The 23,366-nt window shown below is 47.6% G+C and overlaps 5 protein-coding genes across 5 annotated transcripts; 3 read left to right on the forward strand and 2 right to left on the reverse strand.

Annotated features, from left to right (window-relative positions):
- Nucleotides 1-28: 28 nt before the first annotated feature.
- Nucleotides 29-948, reverse strand: LOC108145830 (39S ribosomal protein L46, mitochondrial). Its single transcript, XM_017271439.2, has one exon. It carries the CDS (start codon nt 856-858, stop codon nt 82-84), a length of 777 nt encoding a protein of 258 aa, XP_017126928.1. The 5' UTR covers nt 859-948; the 3' UTR covers nt 29-81.
- Nucleotides 949-1,462: 514 nt separating this feature from the next.
- On the forward strand, nt 1,463-1,889 carry LOC108146509 (U6 snRNA-associated Sm-like protein LSm8). The gene has a single exon (XM_017272546.2). The coding sequence runs from the start codon at nt 1,566-1,568 to the stop codon at nt 1,851-1,853; it is 288 nt and encodes a 95-aa protein (XP_017128035.1). The 5' UTR covers nt 1,463-1,565; the 3' UTR covers nt 1,854-1,889.
- LOC108146508 (DNA polymerase delta subunit 2) lies at nt 1,875-3,303 on the reverse strand. The gene has a single exon (XM_017272544.2). The coding sequence runs from the start codon at nt 3,210-3,212 to the stop codon at nt 1,917-1,919; it is 1,296 nt and encodes a 431-aa protein (XP_017128033.1). The 5' UTR covers nt 3,213-3,303; the 3' UTR covers nt 1,875-1,916.
- Nucleotides 3,304-3,852: 549 nt separating this feature from the next.
- On the forward strand, nt 3,853-7,184 carry LOC108146147 (ankyrin-1). Its single transcript, XM_017272003.2, has 4 exons — nt 3,853-5,005; nt 5,077-5,409; nt 5,462-5,565; nt 5,621-7,184. The coding sequence occupies exons 1-4, from the start codon at nt 4,195-4,197 to the stop codon at nt 6,389-6,391; spliced, it is 2,019 nt and encodes a 672-aa protein (XP_017127492.1). The 5' UTR covers nt 3,853-4,194; the 3' UTR covers nt 6,392-7,184.
- Nucleotides 7,185-7,247: 63 nt separating this feature from the next.
- LOC108146146 (dynein heavy chain 12, axonemal) lies at nt 7,248-23,274 on the forward strand. Its single transcript, XM_017272002.2, has 10 exons — nt 7,248-8,504; nt 9,068-9,954; nt 10,367-10,547; nt 10,606-13,275; nt 13,489-13,803; nt 13,950-14,192; nt 14,761-15,849; nt 16,567-20,344; nt 20,768-21,087; nt 21,610-23,274. Exons 1-10 carry the CDS (start codon nt 7,323-7,325, stop codon nt 22,837-22,839), a joined length of 11,895 nt encoding a protein of 3,964 aa, XP_017127491.1. The 5' UTR covers nt 7,248-7,322; the 3' UTR covers nt 22,840-23,274.
- The last annotated feature ends 92 nt before the right edge of the window (nt 23,275-23,366 follow it).

The following is a 23,366-nucleotide window of genomic DNA, read 5'->3' on the forward strand; positions in this document are numbered from 1 at the left end:
AAGTTAAACTAAGAGTATTTTTATCCCATTTAGTATTTTATATTTATTCGTTAGATATCAAAACAAATTTAACAATTACGATTACAACAAGAACTTGTTAACGCTTTCCGCATAGGCAGTATTGGTGAGCTTCCCATTGAGCGCCTCCTTGGGCAGCCACTCGAACTTGGCCACCTTCTCCGCCACCTGTCCGGTGCGCAGGGAAGCCCTGTAGAAGAACACCTTGGCTCCGACGCTCTGCGTCCGCTGGTTGCTGGGATACTTGTACTTGTGGAAGCCGACGGGGGCGTTGCCATAGAAGAGTACCTGCAGTTCCTGGCCGCACTGCTCGCGGAGCACACGTTCCGCCGTCTGGCGCATCGATTCGCCCTCCTCCCGCTTGCCCTGTGGCAGAATGAGGTGCTCCTGTGGACCGAGTTTCTGCTGGACGAGCAGGTAGAGCGTATCCTCCAGGCAGCGGTCCGTGGAGCTGGTCTTGTTGGCCTTATCATCTGGCGTGGTGCGGTCGGCCAGCTGGAATTTCTTCAGCTCCTCGATGTAGGCATCTTTCAAATCCTGCGCCGTCTGCTTGGCCCCACTGTCCTCCAGATCCACCTGAATCTTGCCCTGCTTAATAAGCTCCGCCTGGACAATCTCCCGCTCGTGCTTCAGCTCGTGGTTGGACTTCAAGCTGTTCTCGTACTCCACACGCCACAGCATGTCCTGGAACTGTTTCTCGAGGGGATTGAGGGATTTGGAGACCACAGGCAGGCGCTCCACGAGCACGCCGGCATACAGATCCCACTTCTCCGGGGCGGCGGCAGTGGATTGGCTACGACTCAGCTCCCGGACACCAACTTGCACCAAGCGACGCAGCATTTTTGGCAATTTAATTCAATTTGTTAAAGAAAATTAAAGAATTGGGCACCGATTACATGAGCACTAGAGCCGGAACAGCTGTGGTGCGCATGTGTTATCGTTATCGGAGAAAGCACATCGCAAGCTTCTCATAATTTTTATTTTTTTAACAGTGTTGTTAGCTATTCAGCTTCTTGTTAATCAAGATTGTGGATAAATATTATCCAAAATAGACAACAAAAATATGAATAGTTTTTAAATATTTATTATAGTAAAGAATTTCAAATATAATTTAATATAAATTTAAATTAAGCAGTACAACATGTATGTATGTTAATGTTTATATACGAATATAAAAGATTAAACACAACAAGCATATATGTATGAGCTATATTAATAAAAATATACAAGAGCTGCTTAATTATATCAAACATGAGAGCTAAGAGGGAGTATTCACAGGACTGGCTTTGGTACCTATAAAATGTTTTTAGTTACGTATATGGACTCTGACTATGTGATATATAACATGTTAATAAGGTATTCAGTTTTAAAATATGCTAGATCCAGCTTTGAAAAGGCCAAGCTGCCAACACTGATGTGAAATAAAGCCGGAACAGCTGTGCTGAGAATCTGCTATCGTTATCGGAGAGAGCGCGTCGCCAAAGTTTTCACAATTTGTGTTTATTATTTGCCGCTGTACGAATTAATACAGAAAAGACTGCCTTAAAATGTCCGGTCTGGAGTCGTATATCAACCACACTGTGTCCATCATCACGGCGGACGGGAGGAACTTCATCGGGACACTGAAGGGATTCGACCAGACCATCAACATCATCATCGACGAGTGCCATGAGCGCGTCTTCTCCACGACATCCGGCATCGAGCAGATCGTCCTGGGACTGCACATTATCCGCGGAGACAACATCGCCGTGATCGGGCTGATAGACGAGACCATCGACTCCCGCCTGGATCTGGCCAACATCAGGGGCGAGCCGCTGGGCCCAGTGGTGCACTAGGATAGCGAATAAAACCAGTGATTCTCAAGACTTAAACACGGTGTATTATTAATGTTAATTGTATTATTCGGCGTCCACGCTGAAGCTGACTTGGCGGCAGTCCAATGTGTCCAGGTCCACCACGGCCACGCTCTGAGTTTGGCTGAACTTGGGCACGCACACCAGACGCGTCCGCTTGCCCTGGGATCCCTCGTGCAGCGCCGTCTCGAAGGAATCGCAGTTTCCGGCGAAGTACACGTGCGGACACTCGCGCAGGATGAAGGGATCACTGTCGATGTACGGATAGCAGGCCAGTGTGTCCGGAGCTGTGGGTGCTATGTGTCCCCAGGTAAGGGTGCAACGCAGTGCCTCCAATGATGAATCCAGCGAAGTGCTGCGCAGCAAATCGGAGACATTTTGGCCAGAGGTTCCTACGACGAAGGCATCGTCCAGCTTGCAATTGTACGGATTGGTCACCGCCTGAAAGGAGGTCAGTTTGGCGGCCTCCGGGAACATGCATTTGTGGAACGCCTGCTGGGGTAGCATAAAGTTAGCCGGATCGTAGGCTCCCGGCATTATGTCCACAGGAAGACTGCGAGACCACGAGGCGAACCACTTGTCCAACTGGGTGACAGCCTGCACAGTATCGTTGGCGTTGGCCTGGGTGCGGGCCACCTGAAGAGTGGGCACATGGGCCACTGCACTGGCTCTCACCGAATTGCCAGCCACGATGAGACGCACCATGGAGCGGGCCTCCTTGCCATTGCCCAGACTTCCAGCCAGCCAGTACTGGAAGAGATTCAGCGCCTCCACGTAATTGTGGGCCTGCAGTTGGTCCAATCCCGAGACGAGCACCAGCAGGCGGCTCTTTCTAGTCGTAGCAAGCGGCTTTTGGGGTCCACTCTCGTAGAAGAGAATGTCCTCCACATTGAAGAATCCCTCGCTGTCAGTACCTCCCAATGTGGCGCATACAACTCCGGTGGCCATAAGCTCACCCTTCACCTCGCCCTGCAGCCGCACTCGCTGCAGTTCATCCTCCAGCACAATCTTGTCCTCCGGCTCCGAGTAATTCTGTCGTGGTGGCTGTGGGGCCAACTGGTTCTCCTCGGAGATGTCCCGCAGGATGCTGGGCTTGTGCGCCTGATGCTTGTAGATGGTGCCAATGAGGATGCAGTGGATGTCCTGTTCGCCGCGTAGATCGCACAGCTTCTTGATAGGCTCCTTGTTGCCCCACTTCTTCTGGGCCAGAGGCGTAAGGAGGCGGGTCATCTCGGCCAGGCGGTGGGCATAAAGGTGGCAGAATTGCTTCTGGTAGTCGTGTCCCTTCAGCCGGAAGTGGCTGCTCAGGTTCTCGTACTTGGTCTCCAGGCGGTTGGTCATGTTTTCGGCTATGTTTTTACTTTAAAACTCAGTAATCTTTCAAGACGCTTGTGTATTTTTGGGCGCCAATTTGATACAGTGAAGATTCGCTAGGGAAACATCGCAAGGGTATTTCACAAACCTAATCGATAATTGCAACTGGGTAAAAATATCAGTAATGAAAAGTCGATTTTAACACGTAATTGTATTTATTTCTAAAACTATACTTTTAAAGTAGGTGTTTTGTACAACAAAGATTTTATTCAATATTATGGGTAACTGCTAACTAGTACTTAACCCAAACAAGACTTTTTAAATAAGGTAATAAATATGTAAGGTTGAATATCAGTTTATATACGTATATGCACTAAATTCTGAAAGTACTTTTTAAAATACTTGATTTTATGAACAAAAATGTAAGGGTAAGTGTTATGCAGCACTTAATCCAATAAATATTTGGTATAATATACAAATATGTGTAATAAAATCAGGATTTTTTTATGTGTATTTATTACTAAAACTATTTTTTTATAGACATTAATCTTGTAAAAAATAAAGTTATTAACTATTGAAGTAACTGATATCTATTATTTACTGTACTCTTAACGCCTATCGATAGCCGATAGTTCCACACGCCCTGCCAACAGCTGTTTTACACATATCGAAAAGAAGAAGAAGCAAAGCTGCAAAAGCTGCGAAAAATATTTGTGATTTGGAAAAGAACTCGTTTTGGAATGTGCGTATGCGATGCATTTAGTGTGTAATCCCAACCAGAAGATGTGGGACTCTGCGATACGGGACATTGGAGCAACCTTTCTCCACCCAGTCGCCGTCCAGTGCTGATCTGGGCGAATGTTTTTGGGGCTCTTATTGATTTTTACGGTTTCGCGGGACTGATACGCATTTCGCTTTTTGCCGATCCTCCCCGGAAACTGTGTCGTCGCAGGAGGAGAAGGAGGGAGTAGCATGTCAGTGCGGCGTTAGAGGGTAGCTGCCAGAAGCCATGGGCGGCTCGGTGAGCCAGGTGTTCCGCTCCGGATCGGCGCTCCTCTCGCATCGCGACGGCAAGCTATCCAAGGCCACTGAGGAGACCATCCAAACTCTCTTCGACATCCTCCGCGCCAACCCAAAGGTGTCCCTGCAAACGCTCGAGAGCCTGCTCATCCAAATACCCAAGAACGAGAACATCCTGGCCATGCACGACGACTACGGCTACAACATCCTGCAGCGCAGCGTTGGCCTCAACCACATAGATCTCACCAAGTGGCTGCTGCACCGCCATCGACCCGATGTGAACCGCTCGCCCTGCTCCCTGCCCCTGCACATCGCCACGCTGCGTGGCTACGAGGAGTGCGTGGAGTTGCTCCTGCGCCACGGCGGTCGCATTGACGTGGACACCAGGATGTGCTTCCCCGGGGCCCATACCCGGAATTGCGAGGAGAGCGGCAAGTGGCACAACAATGTGGACGATGTCAGCGAGCGACTGAATACAAAGCTGCAGAATGCCCTCTACTATGCCATAGACGGGGATCAGTACAACGTGCTCAGCTTGCTCACACAGAAGATGGAGGAGCCATGGATCCCATTTCGGGTGAAGAAACCGCTACTCCATTTGGCCTGTGAACGCGGCGCCTGGAATTGCGTCCAGCAACTGGTCGTTACGCGTTCCGAGGAAATCAATCTCATCATGGACGAGTATTACCCGATTCACCATGCCGTGCTCCATGACGGCCGTTTCCTCGAGCTGCTCATCCATCATGGCGCCATCACAACTGTGCGCACCTGCACCCAACAAATGACCCTGTTGCATGTGGGTAAGTTTCTACAGGAAGCGCAAAAAGATTCATCACCATATTTGAATATTCACTAACATTTACTTTTTCAGTTATTTTTGCTGCTCGCAAATCGGCAGATGACACGCTGGCCACTCTGCGCATTCTGTTGGAACGCGGCTGCAAGGAGCTAATCAATGCCCCCGACTCACTGGGGAACACACCCCTGCACGCCCTAATAGTGCGCTATGCTTTGGAGGAGGCGCGTTATGGTTACGACAAGTGGACCAAATGGGATGTCCTGCACCTGGTGCGATTCCTGCTGCAGAACGGGGCCAAGCAGTCGATTAACCAGGCGGGCAACAGCGCCATGGCCTGCGTATTTCGCCACTTGAGAGACTGGGAGGTCTGCTACGAGCTGCTCAGCATGCTCATCAAGGAGAATGGTGAGTAATTATAGTAACAATAGTTATGGTTACCATTATTTTCTGCTTGCAGGTGATCCCAACATAGTGGGAAGGGATGGGTCTGTGCCCATTATGGTTCTGCTAGTGCCATTAATAAATAAGGATCATCTGCATCACTTCACGCACTCCATGAAGGTCTGTCTATTGGATTAGAAATACTATTTACCCCAGCTAATCCCTTTAATTGCAGGTCTGCTATCTGAACTGCATACGCATGCTGCTGCAGCATGGAGCCAATCCCAATTGCTCCTATCGCGCCAACCTCAAGCCGCTGCACGTGCTCGTGTTCACGGTGAGCGAGAACTTTACGCTCAACTGCGACGCCCAGAAGCGCACAAACTTCGACTTCATCAAGAACATACTTCTGATGCTGCTGCAGCATGGACTGGACTGCAACAAGACATATCAGCACATTCTGCAGGCGGTGATGGACATGGTGCAGAATGTGCGCACCTGCCACGACATGGAGTGCGTCTACGAGCTCACGCTTACGCTAATCCAGTATGGGGCAGATCCCAACATAGTGCTTAGCGGCAAGACGACGCCGGGCATTGCCATCTTCTCCAACGAGCTGGCCACCTTCCGCAGCTCGTTCCGCACCAATTCGTGCTACCTGCTCTTCTACTACATCATCTTGATCACCAAGAAGGAGTTTATCCTGAACGATCCGCATGCGTCATACACGCGGGTTATACATCTCTTCTATTTGACCATGCAGCACGAGCCGCTTTTCAATTGCCTCAAGGCGCTGCACAATTTTTATGTGGCCCAGGTGCCCAGCAAGAAGACGGAGCAGCTGATAGCCCTGATCTCGACGCTCTACCGCCGGCCGCGCAGTCTGAAGCAGCTATCGCGCTGGGCCATCTACGAGGCGATGAACCGCAAGCTGGCCCAGAACATCAACCGCTTGAACCTGCCCGGCCCGCTCAAGGATTACGTGCTGCAGTTCGACGAGAGGTAGCGAGTGGCGTGCGCCCAGGACCAATGAATCCCAACCGCAGCGAACTAGAGTCAATCACTACTACTGTTGCCCCTAGGCTATGTAATGTTTAATATGCATATTTGCCTACCCTAGTAGGTATGTAGTTACGCAATAATTACGAACTATCAGGCCTGTTCTGGGTAGCCCTATCATAGCTTAAAGATCAGCTCATTCGATCGCATTATCACTTTGATTTGATATTCGAAAAATGGAGAGATTTAGGTTATTTGGAGTTATGTTTTGAACTAGAACAGGTCCGTATAAGATATGAAAACGCTTAATCGTACCTAGACACAACAAAAAAACACACACACACACACAAACACATAAGAAGCCAATTTAAATATTGTCAAATCAAACATGTGCAATTTCTTTGATACGAATCTATTGATACTATTTGTGAAGAGAAGGAGGAACGCTCATCTATGTTTTGTAATTCTATACGTAAAATTTTGTGAACTGTAATGCGCTTTACACTAAAAAAATCCACTCACCCCCTATTCCAAAACTCTCATGCTGCATAAGTTATAGGACATAAACTTAAGGCTGTTTTTTGACAAACATTTCGGGTGTTTTAGAATTTTGTATATTCGAACGAGCGAGAGAGACGTTATGTAATTATTATTGTAACTATTATTATTGTTGCTAAACCGTTGTTAATCTCTGTATCTGTAATGTCATTTTCAATCGAATTGATAACGCTATCGATTAATAAATAAACATGAACTTTCACACGACCGACGAAGGGTGGTAATCCGTCAAGGTCATCGAACCGGAAAACCCCTCTTCCTTTTGCTGAAAATGAAAACAACAAAGTAAACACAACAAGTCGCCTTAGCAACAATAACAATTGGAGAACTGGAATCAGTTGAATCAGTTTGTGGCCAAAGAAGGCATCAACACCACCAGCATGTACAGCAAGAAGCTGGAGCGGATGCACCGCCCGCCCTCGGACATCACCAAGTACGACAACGAGCCGTACATGAAGAACCCCCTCCTGAAGTTCCGCATCAGTGAGGTCCACGAGCGTCGCCACTACCAGTTCCTCAAGCAAAAGGCGGCGGATGTCAAGGTGCGGGTGGCCCGCCAGCAATGGCAGCCGGAACCGGATATGCGACCACTGCCACAGTCCCACTACGAGGACAATCTGCGACGCGAGGTGCGCAAGATTGTGGTGCCGCCCATGTTGCGCCGCACCGAGGCCAAGATCCTGAGCTTCGCCTCGGAGCGGCTGAAGAACAAGTACCCCGAACTGGTGAAGGCCTACATGCAGGATGTGCACCAGGAGTTCAATCGCCTGATGAAGGTGTACAGCATGAAGAACATCCTGCGACATCCGGAGTTCTCCGACGAGGATCCGGCCCAGTTTGAGCTGCCCCATCCCGACACTGGCTTCCGGCGACCTGGTCGCACCCAGAACTATAGCAACTTCCTGGAGAATCGGCGACGCATCGCCCAGAAGCTGCTGATCCTGCAGCAGCCGCTGAGGGCCATCCTCAATCTGTCCGTGGGCGAGTTGCCCGACCTGGCCTGCGTCTTCCACTATGTCCTGGCCACGGGGGCCATGCAGCAGCAGCTGGGATTGGGCGGCAGGGAGGCTCTGTCCTACAAGTTCTACCGCAAGTATATCCAGAATCAGCTGGACAAGGTCAACACCTTCCTGAGGTGGACCTGGTATCCCAAGGTGGTGCTGGTGCTGCGCAAGCTCATGCGCAAGCGGGTGATGCCGATGAGCACCTGGAAGCGGGCCTGGAACGCTCTGGAGGGTCTGATGAACCGCGAGATGACCAATATGAAGATCAGGACCTTCGAGGAGATGTACCGCATGTGCAGTCATCCGCGCACGATGCCCATGCTGCGCCTGTCGCTGGAGTGGGCAGAGCTCTCCAGCGATCTGGACACGAGGCCAAATGTGTGGGCCATCCTGCGCACTTTCGCCGAGATCGCCACCGAGATCTCGATGGTGGGCTACCGGATGGAGCCACTGCAGCCCCAGGTGCAGACACTCACCTCCATGGCCATGTACGCGAAGGTTAACGACTACCTGAAGATCGATATGAATGAGAACTACCTGAAGGACGTGATCGATAAGGTGGGTATCAAATCTGAAAACTTGGTTAATTTAAAGTATTAAAAAATAAATTAATCGCTTAGGTAATTCCTATTTACATAGTATTTATATAGAACCCATTCTATAGATTTATATACAGCAAGACTAAATTTTAGACATTTGCATGAGTTAACTAATTAGTTAGTAGCACTAATAATTGTTTATTAATTTTGGCATAATATTGATAGATCAATCAATACTCAAAAAAAAAACTTTGTTCGGCTATTGCATTCATAATCAAAATGGGTTTAACAAAGAGCTTTTTATTAGAACTTTAAATTTTATAAATATATGAATGAATGATAAATAAATGCTTTAAAACAAATCTTAAGATCTTAATATAACTCTAGTGTAAATTTTAATTTTGCTATATTATAGATAGATTATTAAAAACTTAAAAAAAAAAAATTGTTAATGCAACTATAAAAAAAGGTTTTGTTTCGTCTTATGCATTCAGGATAATTAGAAACAATTCACAGATACATAGACCCTTTCAAATAACCATAGATTTTATTATAAAAAACATTTAAAATTATTCCCCACAGGTTCAGGATATAATAATGCGGACGTATCAGGAGGTGATCCAGTACATAGAGGCTTTTCGGGAGAAGTACTATGCGCTGTACTCCTGGCAGGAACGAGAAGCCCTGAATCATTTTCTGTCCGAGCCGCATGAGTTTGAGGAGTACTTCGCCCGTATCGACATGTACTATGGGTTCATCCAAATGCTGCGAAGTGAACCCGGCACCGAATACTTTGTGATGGCCGTAATCCACAATGAGCCCGCAGTATTGGGGCTCCGATCGCTGGCCGAGAACCTGATCGATGAGATCACCACAATCATCATTCGGGAGCACATCAAAGCAGAGGTGGAGATTTGTGATGAGTTCGAGAAGATCAAGTACAGGGCCCTGGAGATCCCGAAGTCCACGGAGGAGCTGTTGGAGAGCGCTGAGTACATGATCCACGTGAAGAAGGAGAAGATCGCCGAGTTGACGGATCGCATTCAGTATTGCCTGCAAGTGGGCACCAATATCGTCGAGCTTACCGAGATGTCCAAATACCACTTTGATCTGACCATCAAGACCATCAACTGGATCAAGGACATCAACGACATCTGCGACTACAATGCCTCGCAGCAGGAGCAGTTCAAGTTCACCTTCGAGGAGCACCTGCAGGAGGTCATCCGCAAGCTGAACACGGACATTGACGATCTGCTGCCCAAGTTGGCCGTCATCGATGACATGAGTCGACCGGACAAGTTTCGCGACAGCTACATCATACTGCAGAACTTTATAGATCAGCTCAAGACCTTCGACGACTACGTGGCCTGGATCAACAAGGAGGAGAAGCTCTTCAAGATCGCCCAGACAGAGTATCCCAAGTTGGAGATCATCAAGACTTTTGTTTACCCCTTTGCCGAGCTTATGAAGTAAGTACTATAGGTTATGGGGTTACATGGGTTACGCAATTTTAAATTTAAATTTATTAATTTTTAAATAGAATTTATTGCTTTTACAAATGTTTAATTTTTTGGTCAATGTCCGTCCCTTGCTTAAAATTGTATTAACCTATATAATAAAACATTTTTTTTTGTTTAACAATTTTTTTTTTCATTGCCTATTAGTTAAATTTTTATATTAGGTAAATGATTTTTTTTTTGTTTTTCTTATTTTTTCTTAAAATATATTATTATATTATATTATCCTTAAATTGTATTGCCAAAAAGTATTATTTGAAAACAAAATAAGTCTAAGAACCAATCATTTTGCAAGGGTTTTTTTTTATGACTGAATTGATGAGAAGTAAATGGATCCTATATCTAATATTTTACCCATCTGTAGATGCTGCATAAAGTGGCAGCGTAACTTGAGCGTATGGAACGATGGACCCTTCGAGTATCTGGAACCGCAGTTCGTGGAGAGAACTACGGACGATTACCTAAAGGAGTTCCAGAAGAATCAAAAGTATTACAGAGTGAAAATCAAACAGGATTTAATAGACAATCCCGTTTGCAAATTTAAGGTATTTGCTTTACAAGCCTTAAATAGTTTCTGATAATTATAAAGTTTTCAAACTGCAGGGTCAAACGGAAGACCCAGATCCGGCCAAGCACCCGGTGCCCCTGCGCCTGTGCACCTCGATGATCCAGTCCATTAAGGACTTCACCATCGGAGTGTTCATAGTGAACATCATGTGCAATCCGGCTCTGCGCAAGCGCCACTGGAAGGAGATGTCCGAGATAGCCGGCTTTGATGTCACTCCGGATGCGGGCACCACACTGCGCAAGATCCTGAACTCCGGTCTGGATCCGATCCTGGACCAGTTCGAGATCATCAGCATTGGGGCGAACAAGGAGCTGCAGCTGTGGAACGCCCTGCAGGCCATGATCAAGGAGTGGGAGAGCAGAGTCTTTCCCTACGGTCCCTACAAGGAGACGGGGGTCATGATCCTCAGCAGCTTGGATGATATTCAGGCCCTGCTGGATGACCACATCTTGAAGACGCTGGTCATGCGGGGATCGGCCTTTATGAAACCCTGCGAGGAGGAGGTGCGTGCCTGGTACGAGAAGATTATGCGGGTCAATGAAACGCTGGATCAGTGGGGCAAGGTGCAGGCCAACTATCTGTACCTGCTGCCCATATTCTCCTCCAAGGACATCGTGGCCCAGATGCCCGAGGAGGGTCGCCTCTTCACCATTGTGGAGCAGACTTACACGAGGAACATGGGTTTAGTGCTGCGGCAACCACTGGTGATGGAAACTGCCCCGGTTTCGGGCTTACTCGAGTCCCTGCAGAAGGCCAACGAGCTGCTGGAGGACATTGCCACCGGGGTGAGCAACTACCTGGAGAAGAAGCGTCTCTACTTTCCTCGCTTCTTTTTCCTGGCCAACGATGAGATGCTGGAGATTCTCTCCGAGACCAAGGATCCCCTCCGAGTGCTTCCCCACCTGAGTAAATGCTTCGAGGGCATCAATAGCCTGGAGTTCGATGCGGCCAAGAATGTGCTGGCCATGATTAGCAGCGACAAGGAGTCCATTGAGTTCATGGAGCAGGTGTCCACAGCGGCGGCAGGCGGAAGTGTGGAGAAGTGGCTGATTGGAGTGGAGGATGAGATGCTCAAGGCGGTGCGCTACCAGAACGAGCTATCCTTTGCCCAATACCCAAAGGTCAAGCGACATGAGTGGGTGTTGGAGTGGCCCCAGATGACGGTGCTGGCCATTTCGCAGGTCTACTGGGCAGCCCGCGTCCATGGCTGCCTGCGTCGCACATTTGGCGGCAACATGACCATAATGATGAACTTCTTCCAAGAGCTTTCGAAAGAACTAAATGACATAGTCACCTTGGTGCGCTCTCCCAAGATCAGTAACCTCAATAGGATCACCATTAAGTCGCTGATTGTGATAGATGTCCATGCCAAGGACGTTTCTGAGGATCTGATCAAGAACAAGGTTAGCAATGAGTTCGACTTCCAGTGGCTGGCCCAGATGCGTTACTACTGGGAGGATGAGAAGACCTGGGTGCGCATCATCAATGCCACGGTGCCGTTTGCCAACGAGTATCTGGGTAACTCGGATCGCCTGGTGATCACACCCCTCACAGATCGCTGCTATCGCACTCTGGTGGGAGCCTATCAGCTCCATCTCAATGGAGCTCCCGAGGGTCCAGCTGGCACGGGCAAAACGGAGACCACCAAGGATCTGGCCAAGGCCCTGGCCGTCCAGTGCAAGGTGTTCAATTGCTCCGACGGCCTGGACTACAAGGCCATGGGCAAGTTCTTCAAGGGATTGGCCTCGTGCGGTGCCTGGGCCTGCTTCGATGAGTTCAATCGCATCGAACTAGAGGTACTCTCCGTTGTGGCCCAGCAAATCCTGCTGATCATTCAAGCCGTTCGCGGCAATGCCACCAAGTTCATGTTCGAGGGCACTGAGTTGACCCTAAATCCTGCCTGCTACGTCTGCATCACCATGAATCCCGGCTACGCTGGGCGTTCCGAGCTGCCGGATAACCTGAAGGTGCTCTTCCGTTCGGTGGCCATGATGGTTCCAGACTATGCCATGATTGGGGAGATCTCCCTGTACTCCTATGGCTTCGTGGATGCCCGCAAGCTGGCCGTCAAGATTGTGACCACCTATCGACTCTGCTCGGAGCAGTTGTCCAGCCAGAACCACTATGACTATGGCATGCGAGCCGTGAAGACGGTGCTGTCCGCCTGCGGTAACATTAAGAAACAATATCCGGATGAGGTGGAGGACATTCTCCTCTTGCGCAGCCTGATCGACGTGAATCTCCCCAAGTTTCTCTCCTTCGATGTTCCTTTGTTCGAGGGCATCATCTCGGACATCTTTCCGGGCATCAAGTTGCCGCACATCGACTACTCCCTGGTGGAAACCGAGTTCAAACGGGTTTGTTTGGAGGAGGTTCTGGAGCCAGCTCCCAGTTTCCTCCTCAAGGTCATTCAGACATACGAAATGATAATCGTGAGGCATGGCTTTATGCTGGTGGGCGAACCGCTGGCGGGCAAATCCAAAACACTTCAGGTCCTGGCCAAGGTTTTATCCGCGCTGAAGATCAAGGCACCGCAGAAGAGCAGCTACTTTCAGCACGTCCAGATGGGCATCATGAACCCCAAGTCCATCACCATGAACCAGCTATACGGCTCCTTCGATCCCATCTCGTACGAGTGGACCGACGGCCTGGTGGCCAAGATCTTCCGTGACTTTGCCATGACGCCCACGCCGGACAGGAAGTGGGTGAGTCTTTTAAGTATCAGTTTATATCAATAAATTTTTTTTTTCGTCTATTTAAAAGTCAAAGAGGATACAATTTTTGTTTCAATGCAAACCATTTTTCGCTTATGAGCATTGTAAAGTCTAAAAAACTTTATTATTTTTGATTTAACATAATTTTATTAATGTATACAAATAAAGTTAAAATTTTGTAACACAGTGTTGTTGCTTTCCTAGGTCATCTTTGACGGACCCGTGGATGCAGTGTGGATTGAAAACATGAACACCGTGCTGGACGACAACAAGAAGCTGTGCCTGACCAGCGGCGAGGTGATCACCATGAGCAACGAGATGTCGATGGTGTTCGAGGTGATGGATCTGGCCCAGGCCTCGCCGGCCACCGTCTCCCGATGCGGCATGATCTACATGGAGCCCTCGACGCTGGGATGGCGCTCCTTTGCCAAAAGCTGGCTAAAGAAGGCCGATCCTCGCTGGGCGGATGAGGAGGGGGTGGCCTATGTGATGGCCCTGCTGCAGTGGCTGCTTCCGCCTGTGAGTAATTTTTTATTTACCTAATCATAATGTTTACTTAACCTGACAATTCCCGAATTTAATTACTATTAATATGTTGTATAGTTTCACAACAAATACTCAATGTTTTTAATATATATATGACTTTATATATTTATGATTTCCAGTGCCAAACGTTTGTCAGGCGCTTTTGCAGCCAGTTTGTCAAACCCGGGGAGTTCAACTGCATGCTGACCCTCTTCGACCTGTTCGACATGCAGATTGCGGAGGCCATCGAGGAGAATCCGGAGGACTACCAAAAGTACATGCAGAGCTACTTCCAGGCCGCCATTCTATTCGGTCTGATTTGGGGAGTGGGTGGAGTGCTGGACACTGCCTCCCGAGAAAAGTTCGATGTGTTCTTGAAAAAGGTATGTGGCATTTTTAAATCCTATACTTGTGATGGGGTATATAAATTATTCGTTAAAAAATCAGGAATAGGTATAAGAAAGCGTTTACAAACTATTCTTGATCAGAGTCAATGTCTAATCGGCCAGTCAAGTCCAACTGTCTATCCATTTGAACGTTGAAATTTGGAAACTACTACAGCTATAGATTTGGAACTTATCGTTCAAATTCTAGTTATTCCCACGCATCTCAAGTTTATTTCAAAACTCTGTCATGTTACTTTTTCACTCTAGTAATGTTCATTCGGTCAATATCTATTGAATCACCAAAAATTGCCCCAATCGAACCATTATTTTAAAAGTAATCGAAAAAGTTTCAATTATGACGTCATTGTTCATTTAAAAATCAGATTTTATATGTTTAAGAGAGCGAAAAGGCCGTTGGCTTAAAGCAGTAGTTCAGCACATAGTCCCACCTTAAACACATTTTTTTTTTGGGGGAATATTGATTTTAAAAGTCGGGGCATTCGACTATAGCCTTTCTTGACATTAATCCTCTATAACAGCTGGGCATATACATTTGTTACTGCAGCTTTGGGACAGCGATCCTCCGCCACCGGAACCGCTGGGCAAGATGGAGATAACTCCTCCAACTGAAGGTCTACTGGTGGACTACGTGTTTCTGTACAAACAAAGAGGAGCCTGGCGCTACTGGCCCGATCTTGCCAAGCGCATGGACGTGGAGGAGACCAAGACGGGGGTGATAGTGCCCACAGTGGATACCGCTCGCTATATTCACCTGCTCAAAATGCATGTGGAGCACAAGAAGCGAATGCTGCTGGTGGGTCCAACGGGCACTGGGAAAACGGTCTACATACAGAACTACCTGATGAACAAGCTGGACAAGGAAGTGTATGAGACGGGATTCATCACTTTCACCGTGATGATCTCGGCCAACCAGTGCCAAGAGCTGCTAATATCCAAACTGCAGAAGTGGAAGAGGGGAATCTATGGTCCACCGAAGGGAATGCAGAGTGTGCTCTTCGTGGACGACATGAATATGCCGGTGAAGGAGGTTTATGGCGCCCAACCACCCCTCGAGCTTCTGCGCCAGTTCTTCGACTACGGCCATGTCTATGACCTGAAGGATAGCTCCAAGGTCTACATCCACAATGTACTGATCGTGGCCGCTTGTGGCCTGCCCGGTGGAAGTCGCCAGGATGTCTATGCCCGCTTCCTGAACCACTTCAATGTGTATTCCATTAACACGTTCAGTGACGACAGCATGTTCCGTATATTCCTGAATGTCGCGTTGAATGGCTTCCGGCGTTGTGGCCACGGACAGGATGTCTTCGTTGTGACCAATCAGATAGTGAGTGCCACGCAGAGCATCTACAAGAGCGTTCAGTCCGAGATCAGGGCCACTCCGGCCAAGTCTCACTACATATTTAATCTGAGGGACATGTCCAGAGTCATTACCGGATGCACTCTGGTGCGGAAGGAGTCGGTCACGGACAAGAAGATCTTCGTGCGGGTCTGGTACCACGAGGCCATGCGAGTGTTCTACGATCGCCTGGTGGACGATGTGGATCGTAAATGGATGTTTGACAAGCTAAACGAGTGCCTCAAGGCTAATTTCAAGGACAAGGTCGAGACCATCTTCGAGCGGTATTGCGTGCCGGTGAGTGAGGTTATTTCCAGGAACTGCAAACAGGAATTAAATTTAAATCCAAAAATTTACCTAAAATTGCCACACTAACAAAAGAAAACTTTGGCCAATCCATCTATTTTCTTAAAGATTTTTAAATATACAATTTATATAATATTCATAAATAATAATTATTATTAAGTAAGTTAGTAATAATCATTTTTATACCCTTGCAGAGGGTATTATAATTTCAGTCAGAAGTTTGCAACGCAGCGAAGGAGACGTTTCTTGATCAGCATCACTAGTAGAGTCGATCTAGCCATGTCCGTCTGTCCGTCCGTCTGTCCGTCTGTCCGTCCGTTTATATGCAAACTAGTCTCTCAGTTTTAAAGCTATCTGCATGAAACTTTCCCAAAAGTTGTCTTTCTATTGCAGGTAGTATATAAGCCGGAACGAGCCGGATCGGACGACTATAGCATATAGCTCCCATAGGAACAATCAGAAAATTAATTGAAAATAATTATAACTTTGCTGTTTTTTAATTTTTTGTTTAGTTCTTCGACATATAGCAATGGTTAAATATTTCAGAATTATGGTTTAAATTTCATCAAAATCGGACGACTATAGCATATAGCTCCCATAGGAACAATCGGAAAAATAATTGAAAAAAATTATAACTTTGCTGTTTTTTAATTTTTTGTTTTGTTCTTCGACATAAAGCAATGGATAACCACCACTTTTGCTTTCCAGGGACAAGATGAGCAGATGTTCACCATGGAGGCGGCCAGTAGCATCCTGTTTGGCGTTTACTTCGACGAAGATAGCGTGCCAGATGAGCGTCGCTACGAGGAGGTGCCCAGCATGGAGGTCTTCCTTAATCTGGCACTGACCAGCCTGGAGGATTATAACTCAACCCGTCGCAACAAAATGGACATTACCCTGTTCACCTTTGCACTGCAGCATTTGAATCGAATTTGCCGCATTATTTCCATTCAGGGAGCTAGTGCCCTAATCATTGGCTTGGGCGGATCTGGACGTCAATCTCTGACCAAACTGGCCACCAATATGGTGCAAACGTCGTTCTTCCAGCCGGAGATCACCAAGAACTATGGGGCCAACGATTGGCATGATGACATTAAGGCCATACTGAAGGAGGCGGGCGGCATGAACAAGCACACCACATTCCTGATCACCGAAAATCAGATTAAGATGGAGCTCTTTCTGCAGGACATTGATTGTCTGCTGAATCAGGGTGAGGTGCCCAACATATTTCCCATCGACGAGAAACAGGAGGTGTTGGAAATGGTGCGACTGGCTGCCCAGGGAGGCAATCGTAACATAGATGTCTCGGCACTGCAGGTCTTTTCCTTTTTTGTGGACCGCTGCAAGCAGAAGTTGCACATGATCCTCAGCTTTTCACCCATAGGAGATGCCCTACGAACTCGGGTTCGGTTGTATCCCTCGCTGGTTAACTGCTGCACCATTGATTGGTATGACAGTTGGCCGGAGGAGGCTTTGACCATGATTGCGAAGATGTCCCTGGTAAATGTGAAGGTGCCAAGTGAGGATATCAAGCTGGCCATTATGGACACCTGTCAGTACTTCCATATGACGGCTGCCAAAGCCACACGAGCCTTTTGCCAGATGACTGGCAGGCATATCTACCAAACCAATGCCTCCTTCATCGAGTTGATTCGATCCTTTCAAACCCTCATCGAGCGGAAGCAGAGCGAAACAATGCTGGCCAAGATGCGGTACATAGGTGGCCTGGACACTTTGGCCCAGGCAGCAGCCGCCATATCGATTATGCAAAGGGACTTGAATGCCCTGCAGCCCAAATTGGTGGCCTTGGCGGAGGCCTCGCGCAAAATGATGCTGGAGATCAACAAGGAAACACTGGCGGCCAGTGCCGCCGCGGAGCAGGTGAAACGGGATGAGGAGGTGGCCTCCGTGCAGGCTGAGGCTGCCCAGGTGCTGAAGCAAGACTGCGAAAGGGATCTGGCCAAGGCCATTCCTGTCCTGGAGGATGCTTTAGCAGCTCTGAACACCCTAAAGCCAGCGGACATAACCCTGGTCAAGTCCATGAAGAATCCCCCGCCAGTGATTAAGCTAGTAATGGCCGCCGTGTGTGTGATCAAGGGTATTCCTTCGGATCGCATACCAGATCCGGCTTCGGGAAAGATGGTCCAAGACTATTGGGGTCCAAGTAAGCGTCTCCTGGGCGAGATGAACTTTCTGCCGGCCCTCAAGGAGTTCGACAAGGACAACATACCCGCGGAGATAATGAAGCGCATACGCAAGGAGTTCATCCCGAATAAGGACTTTGATCCCAAGGTGGTGGCCAAGGCGTCGAGTGCCGCCAAGGGTCTGTGCCAGTGGATCATTGCCATGGACATGTACGACGAGGTGGCCAAGGTGGTGGCGCCCAAAAAGGCCAAACTGGCCGGAGCGGAGAAGGAGTATGCCGACACGATGGAGTTTCTGGCCCAGAAGCGTGCCTTGGCCTTGGCCCTGGAGGAGAAGGTGGCCCAGTTGAACATTGAGCTGGACAAGGCTAATGCGGAGATGCAGAAGACCGAGGATCATGCGGAGAGCTGTCGGAACAAGCTACTCCGCGCGGAGGCTTTAATTGGCGGCCTAGGAGGAGAGAAGTCAAGATGGAACAAGGCGGCGGAGGATCTGCAGGAACTATACGATCACCTGCCTGGCGATGTGCTCATCTCTTGCGGCATTATAGCCTACCTGTCAGCCGTTAATCTGCAATACCGCTCCGATTGCGTCAAGGATTGGTTTAAGAAGGTCAAGGACCTCCAGATTCCCTGCTCCGAAAAGTATTCCATAACAGAGGTGCTGGGCCTCGAGGTCACCATCCAGAACTGGCAGCTGGATGGACTGCCCAACGATGAGTTTTCCAGCGAGAATGCCATTATCTCGGCCAATTCAAGTCGCTATAGTTTGTTCATTGATCCCCAGGCTCAGGCCAACAATTGGCTAAAGAACATGGAGCGCAAGAACCGGCTGAACTGTGTCAAGTTCAATCAGAGCAACTATATGAAGGTGATTGCCGAGGCCTTGGAGTACGGCACTCCGGTGATCATTGAGAACGTGCAGGAGGAGCTGGAGGTGCCTCTGGATCCCATCCTGATGCGGCAGACTTTTGTACAAGGCGGCATTAAGCACATCAGCTTGGGTGAGGCAGTGGTGCCAGTTAATCCGAATTTCCGACTGTACATGACCTGCAATCTGCGTAATCCTCACTTTCTGCCGGAAACCTTCAACAAGGTGACCGTGATTAACTTTGCCCTCACCCAGAACGCATTGATGGATCAACTACTCAGCATTGTGGTGGCCAAGGAGCGTCCGGATTTGCAGGAACTGCGAATCACACTCACCACGGAGGCGGCGGCCAATAAGGGAGCTCTCCGGGATGCGGAGAACATGATACTGAAGACGTTAAGCGCCGGTGGTGACATCCTGGAGAACGAGGCAGCCATTCAAATCCTAGCTGATTCCAAAGGCCTGTCCAAGGACATTGTGGAGAAACAGGAGGCGGCCAAGGAAACAGTGGCCAAGATCGAGGCCTTCCGGTTAAACTACAAACCGGTGGCCGTGCACTCCTCCATCTTGTACTACTCTATCACGGATCTGCCCAACATTGATCCCATGTACCAGTTCTCCCTCAACTGGTACATCAATCTGTACATGTACTCCATTGAAACGGCCAATAAGTCAAAGGATCTGCCGCGTAGGATCAAGTTCCTGGTGGATGGCTTCACCCGCAATCTGTACAACAATGTGTGCCGTTCCATTTTCGAGAAGGACAAACTACTCTACTCCTTCATCCTCACTGCCCGGATTTTGCTGGGCACTGGTCAGGTGGAGATGCGGCACTTTGCCCATTTGGTGACCAATGCCAAGGAGTCGACCAATATACCTCCCAATCCCGATCCCAGTTGGGTAACAGAAACTGTGTGGTTGAATGTTCTGCGGCTGGAGGAACTCAAGGAGCTGAAAGGCATAGTGGAGCACTTTAAGAGTCATCTGAGCGCCTGGCAGGCCATCTACGATCACTTTTCGCCGGAGAAGCAACCACTTCCAGCTCCGTGGCAGGATAAGACCACTGCCTTCGAGAAGATCATTGTGTTGAAGGCACTGCGACCCGATTCCGTTTTTCTGGCAGTGCGACTCTTCATTGCCGACTGCATTGGCGAGCAGTATGTCACTCCGCCGGAGTTTGACATCTCCAAGTCGTATGCCGACTCCACGGCCTTGACGCCTCTCCTGTTCATCCTCTCGCCCGGAGCGGATCCACTGGGCTCCCTGCTGGCCTTCGCCGAGAAGATGGGCCAGGAGGAAACCTTCCAGAGCATCTCACTGGGTCAGGGACAAGGTCCCATTGCCACCGCGTTGATCAAGAACGCCCAGGAGATGGGCTACTGGGTGTGCCTGCAGAATTGCCATCTGGCCGCCTCCTGGATGCCCCATTTGGAGTACCTCTGGGAGAATATGGACACCTTTAACACAACGCGTGAGTATATTACATTTATGGGGTTCATGGGTACAAAAATGCCCTTGCTCCAATCAACATAATGTGTAATCGACACTTTAGTAAAGAAATGAAAAACAATTCTCTTTTATTACAAAAGAACAAAAGAATATAAAAAATTACATCTTGCAAACATAGATTGTTTTTAAAACTATCTTAATCTAATAACAAACCTATCTACTGAATGGTACTTCAAGGCTTGACTACTACTACTACTCACTAGTAAACATTATTGATAGTTTTAATTTTATGCCGATAAAAAAAATACAAATTAAATTAAAAAAACAAAATTTTGTATATATAATTTGTTTATATATTATGATATACATAAGAGCGAGTGTTTATAAATAATACATATAATTTTACTTGATTTAAATTAATAAATTTCAAATACCTCTTCTTCAGCCAACTTCCGAATCTGGCTAACCGCTTATCCGACGCCTCAATTTCCGGTCACCATCCTCCAGAACGGAGTCAAGATGACCAACGAACCGCCGACCGGACTTAAGGAGAACCTGATGCGTTCCTATAACTCGGAGCCCATTAACGACTACGAGTTCTACACGGGATGTGCCAAGCAGGATCGCGCCTTCACCCGGCTGCTCTACGGGATTTGCTTCTTCCATGCCGTTGTCCAGGAGCGCCGGAAATATGGCCCTTTGGGTTGGAACATTGCCTACGGATTTAACGAGTCCGATCTGCAAATATCGGTGCTGCAACTAAGCGTAAGTTTGGATTATTATGATAAGAATAGTAAATTGATAAAATTCATATTTAAAATATATATAAATATTTATTTAATAAATTCTAAAAACTGCAATCTACAAAATTTAACAAAAACCGCAATGGAAGAAAATTACATTACATTTAAAATAACATTAAAATCAATTCCGAATGTAATTAAAGAAAAATCCAAAAGAAATTTTATATTTCCATATTTAAAGAAACTTAAAATGTGTATTTGTCTTAAATGCATTATATTTAAGTTTATGTTTAAATAATAAATAATATCCATTAAAATCCATTTCCAAAATAGTCAAATGAGAAGCTTGGAAAAAATTTAATAATTTCATATTAATTATTATCAACATAACGCAATGGATGAAAATGAAAGCAAATTATATTTAAACTCAGTAGAAAAATACTTAGATTAACTACGTTTTTTTTCTTTTTACCAGTGAAGTTATGTTAGAGATGTATTCAATATACAAATAAATTTATTATTTTAATCCTGCTCCCTTTTTTAGATGCTGCTGAACCAGTATGAGCATGTGCCCTACGACGCCATCTCGTACTTGACCAGCGAGTGCAACTACGGCGGAAGGGTCACGGATAACTGGGATCGCCGGTTGATTGTAACCATCCTGGCGGACTTTTGCAATGCCCAGGCGGTGTCGGACAATCGCTATAGGTTCGCCAGCGACGATCGCTACATCCTGCCCCGGAAAACGGAGCACCGCGAGATCCTGCGGTATCTGGACGAGAATCTCCCTTCGCTGGCGCCGCCAGAAGTCTATGGTTTGCATGCCAACTCTGGCATAACTCGGGACCTGCAGACAACCAAGACGCTGCTCGATTCGATGATCCTGTTGCTGGGCAGTGAGGCGGCGGGATCCGCCGGAGCCGGAGTGAGTGTGGAGCAGGTCATCTTGAATACGATCAAGCAGATCGAGACCGAGATGCCGCCGGACATGGACATTGAGGCGGCGGCTGAGAAGTATCCAGTGGACTACAACGAGTCCATGAACACGGTGGTGGTGCAGGAGATGGAGCGCTTCCTCAAGCTGCAGAAGGAGATACGTGGCAGTTGTCGGGATCTGGCCATGGGTATCAAAGGCATTATCGTGATGACACCTGATCTGGAGAACGTGATGACGGCGATGAAGTTCAATCGCATTCCCACCAAATGGATGTCCAAGTCGTACCCCTGCCTGAAGCCCCTCGGCTCGTATGTCCAGGATTTATACAAGCGTCTCAATTGGCTGCACGACTGGCACCATCATGGCAAGCCACCCACTTTCTGGCTCTCCGGATTCTTCTTCACCCAGGCCTTCCTCACCGGGGCCATGCAAAACTTTGCCCGGAAGTACAAGATTCCCATCGACACGCTCACATTTGACTATGATGTGCTCAAGGTGGAGACGAAGACGACGCCGCCGGATGACGGGGTGTACTGCAACGGACTGTTCCTGGAGGGCGCACGCTGGGAGTGGCGGGAGAACACGCTGGTGGAGCAGCTGCCCAAAATCCTCATCTATGCCATGCCCGTGATCTACTTCCGGCCAGTGGGCATAGCGGATGTGGTCGAGGGATCACGCTATCGCTGTCCACTCTACAAAACCGGGGAGCGGAAGGGCACCCTGTCCACCACCGGTCACTCCACGAACTATGTGGTGCCGCTGCTCCTGAACACCCATGTCAAGGCTTCGCATTGGGTCAAACGCAGCGTGGCCCTCATCTGCCAGACCAGCGATTGAGCCACTGAGCGACTCCTCCGGTAGCCATTAAACTTTAAAACTTTCTAAAACATTTGTTAAAAACGTGTGTGTATGTTATCATCTATAAAAATTGTATATAATAATTTCCTGGAAATTAAGGAACACAACTTTGTATATTTATACTCAACAATAATATATTTTAAGCAAGCAAAGTTGTGCTATTTAATATCCAGGTAATTGTTTGGAATTGATAAGGCCTCACTCATTAAATATTAACAACTTAAAGGTTGTTCATATTGATTCCCTGAGATTACGAAATGCTACTTTGTATTGTTTCCAAATTATAATAATTTTTGTAAGCATGCTAAGTTGTTATTTTATAACAAGGTAATTATTGTTACCTAAATGATTTAAACTAAGACTTGTCAAGAAATCCAAAATCTTCGGAAGTTCATAATTGATTTCCTGGAGATTAAGGAACACAACTTTGTAATTTTACATTTAAGAACTATTTTAAACATTTAAAGTCGTGTTATTATACCATAAATTAATTATTACGAATTTAT

The sequence above is a fragment of the Drosophila elegans genome, unplaced genomic scaffold (assembly GCF_018152505.1).
Source record: "Drosophila elegans isolate 14027-0461.03 unplaced genomic scaffold, ASM1815250v1 contig_208, whole genome shotgun sequence".
NCBI classification, from domain to species: Eukaryota; Metazoa; Arthropoda; class Insecta; order Diptera; family Drosophilidae; genus Drosophila; species Drosophila elegans.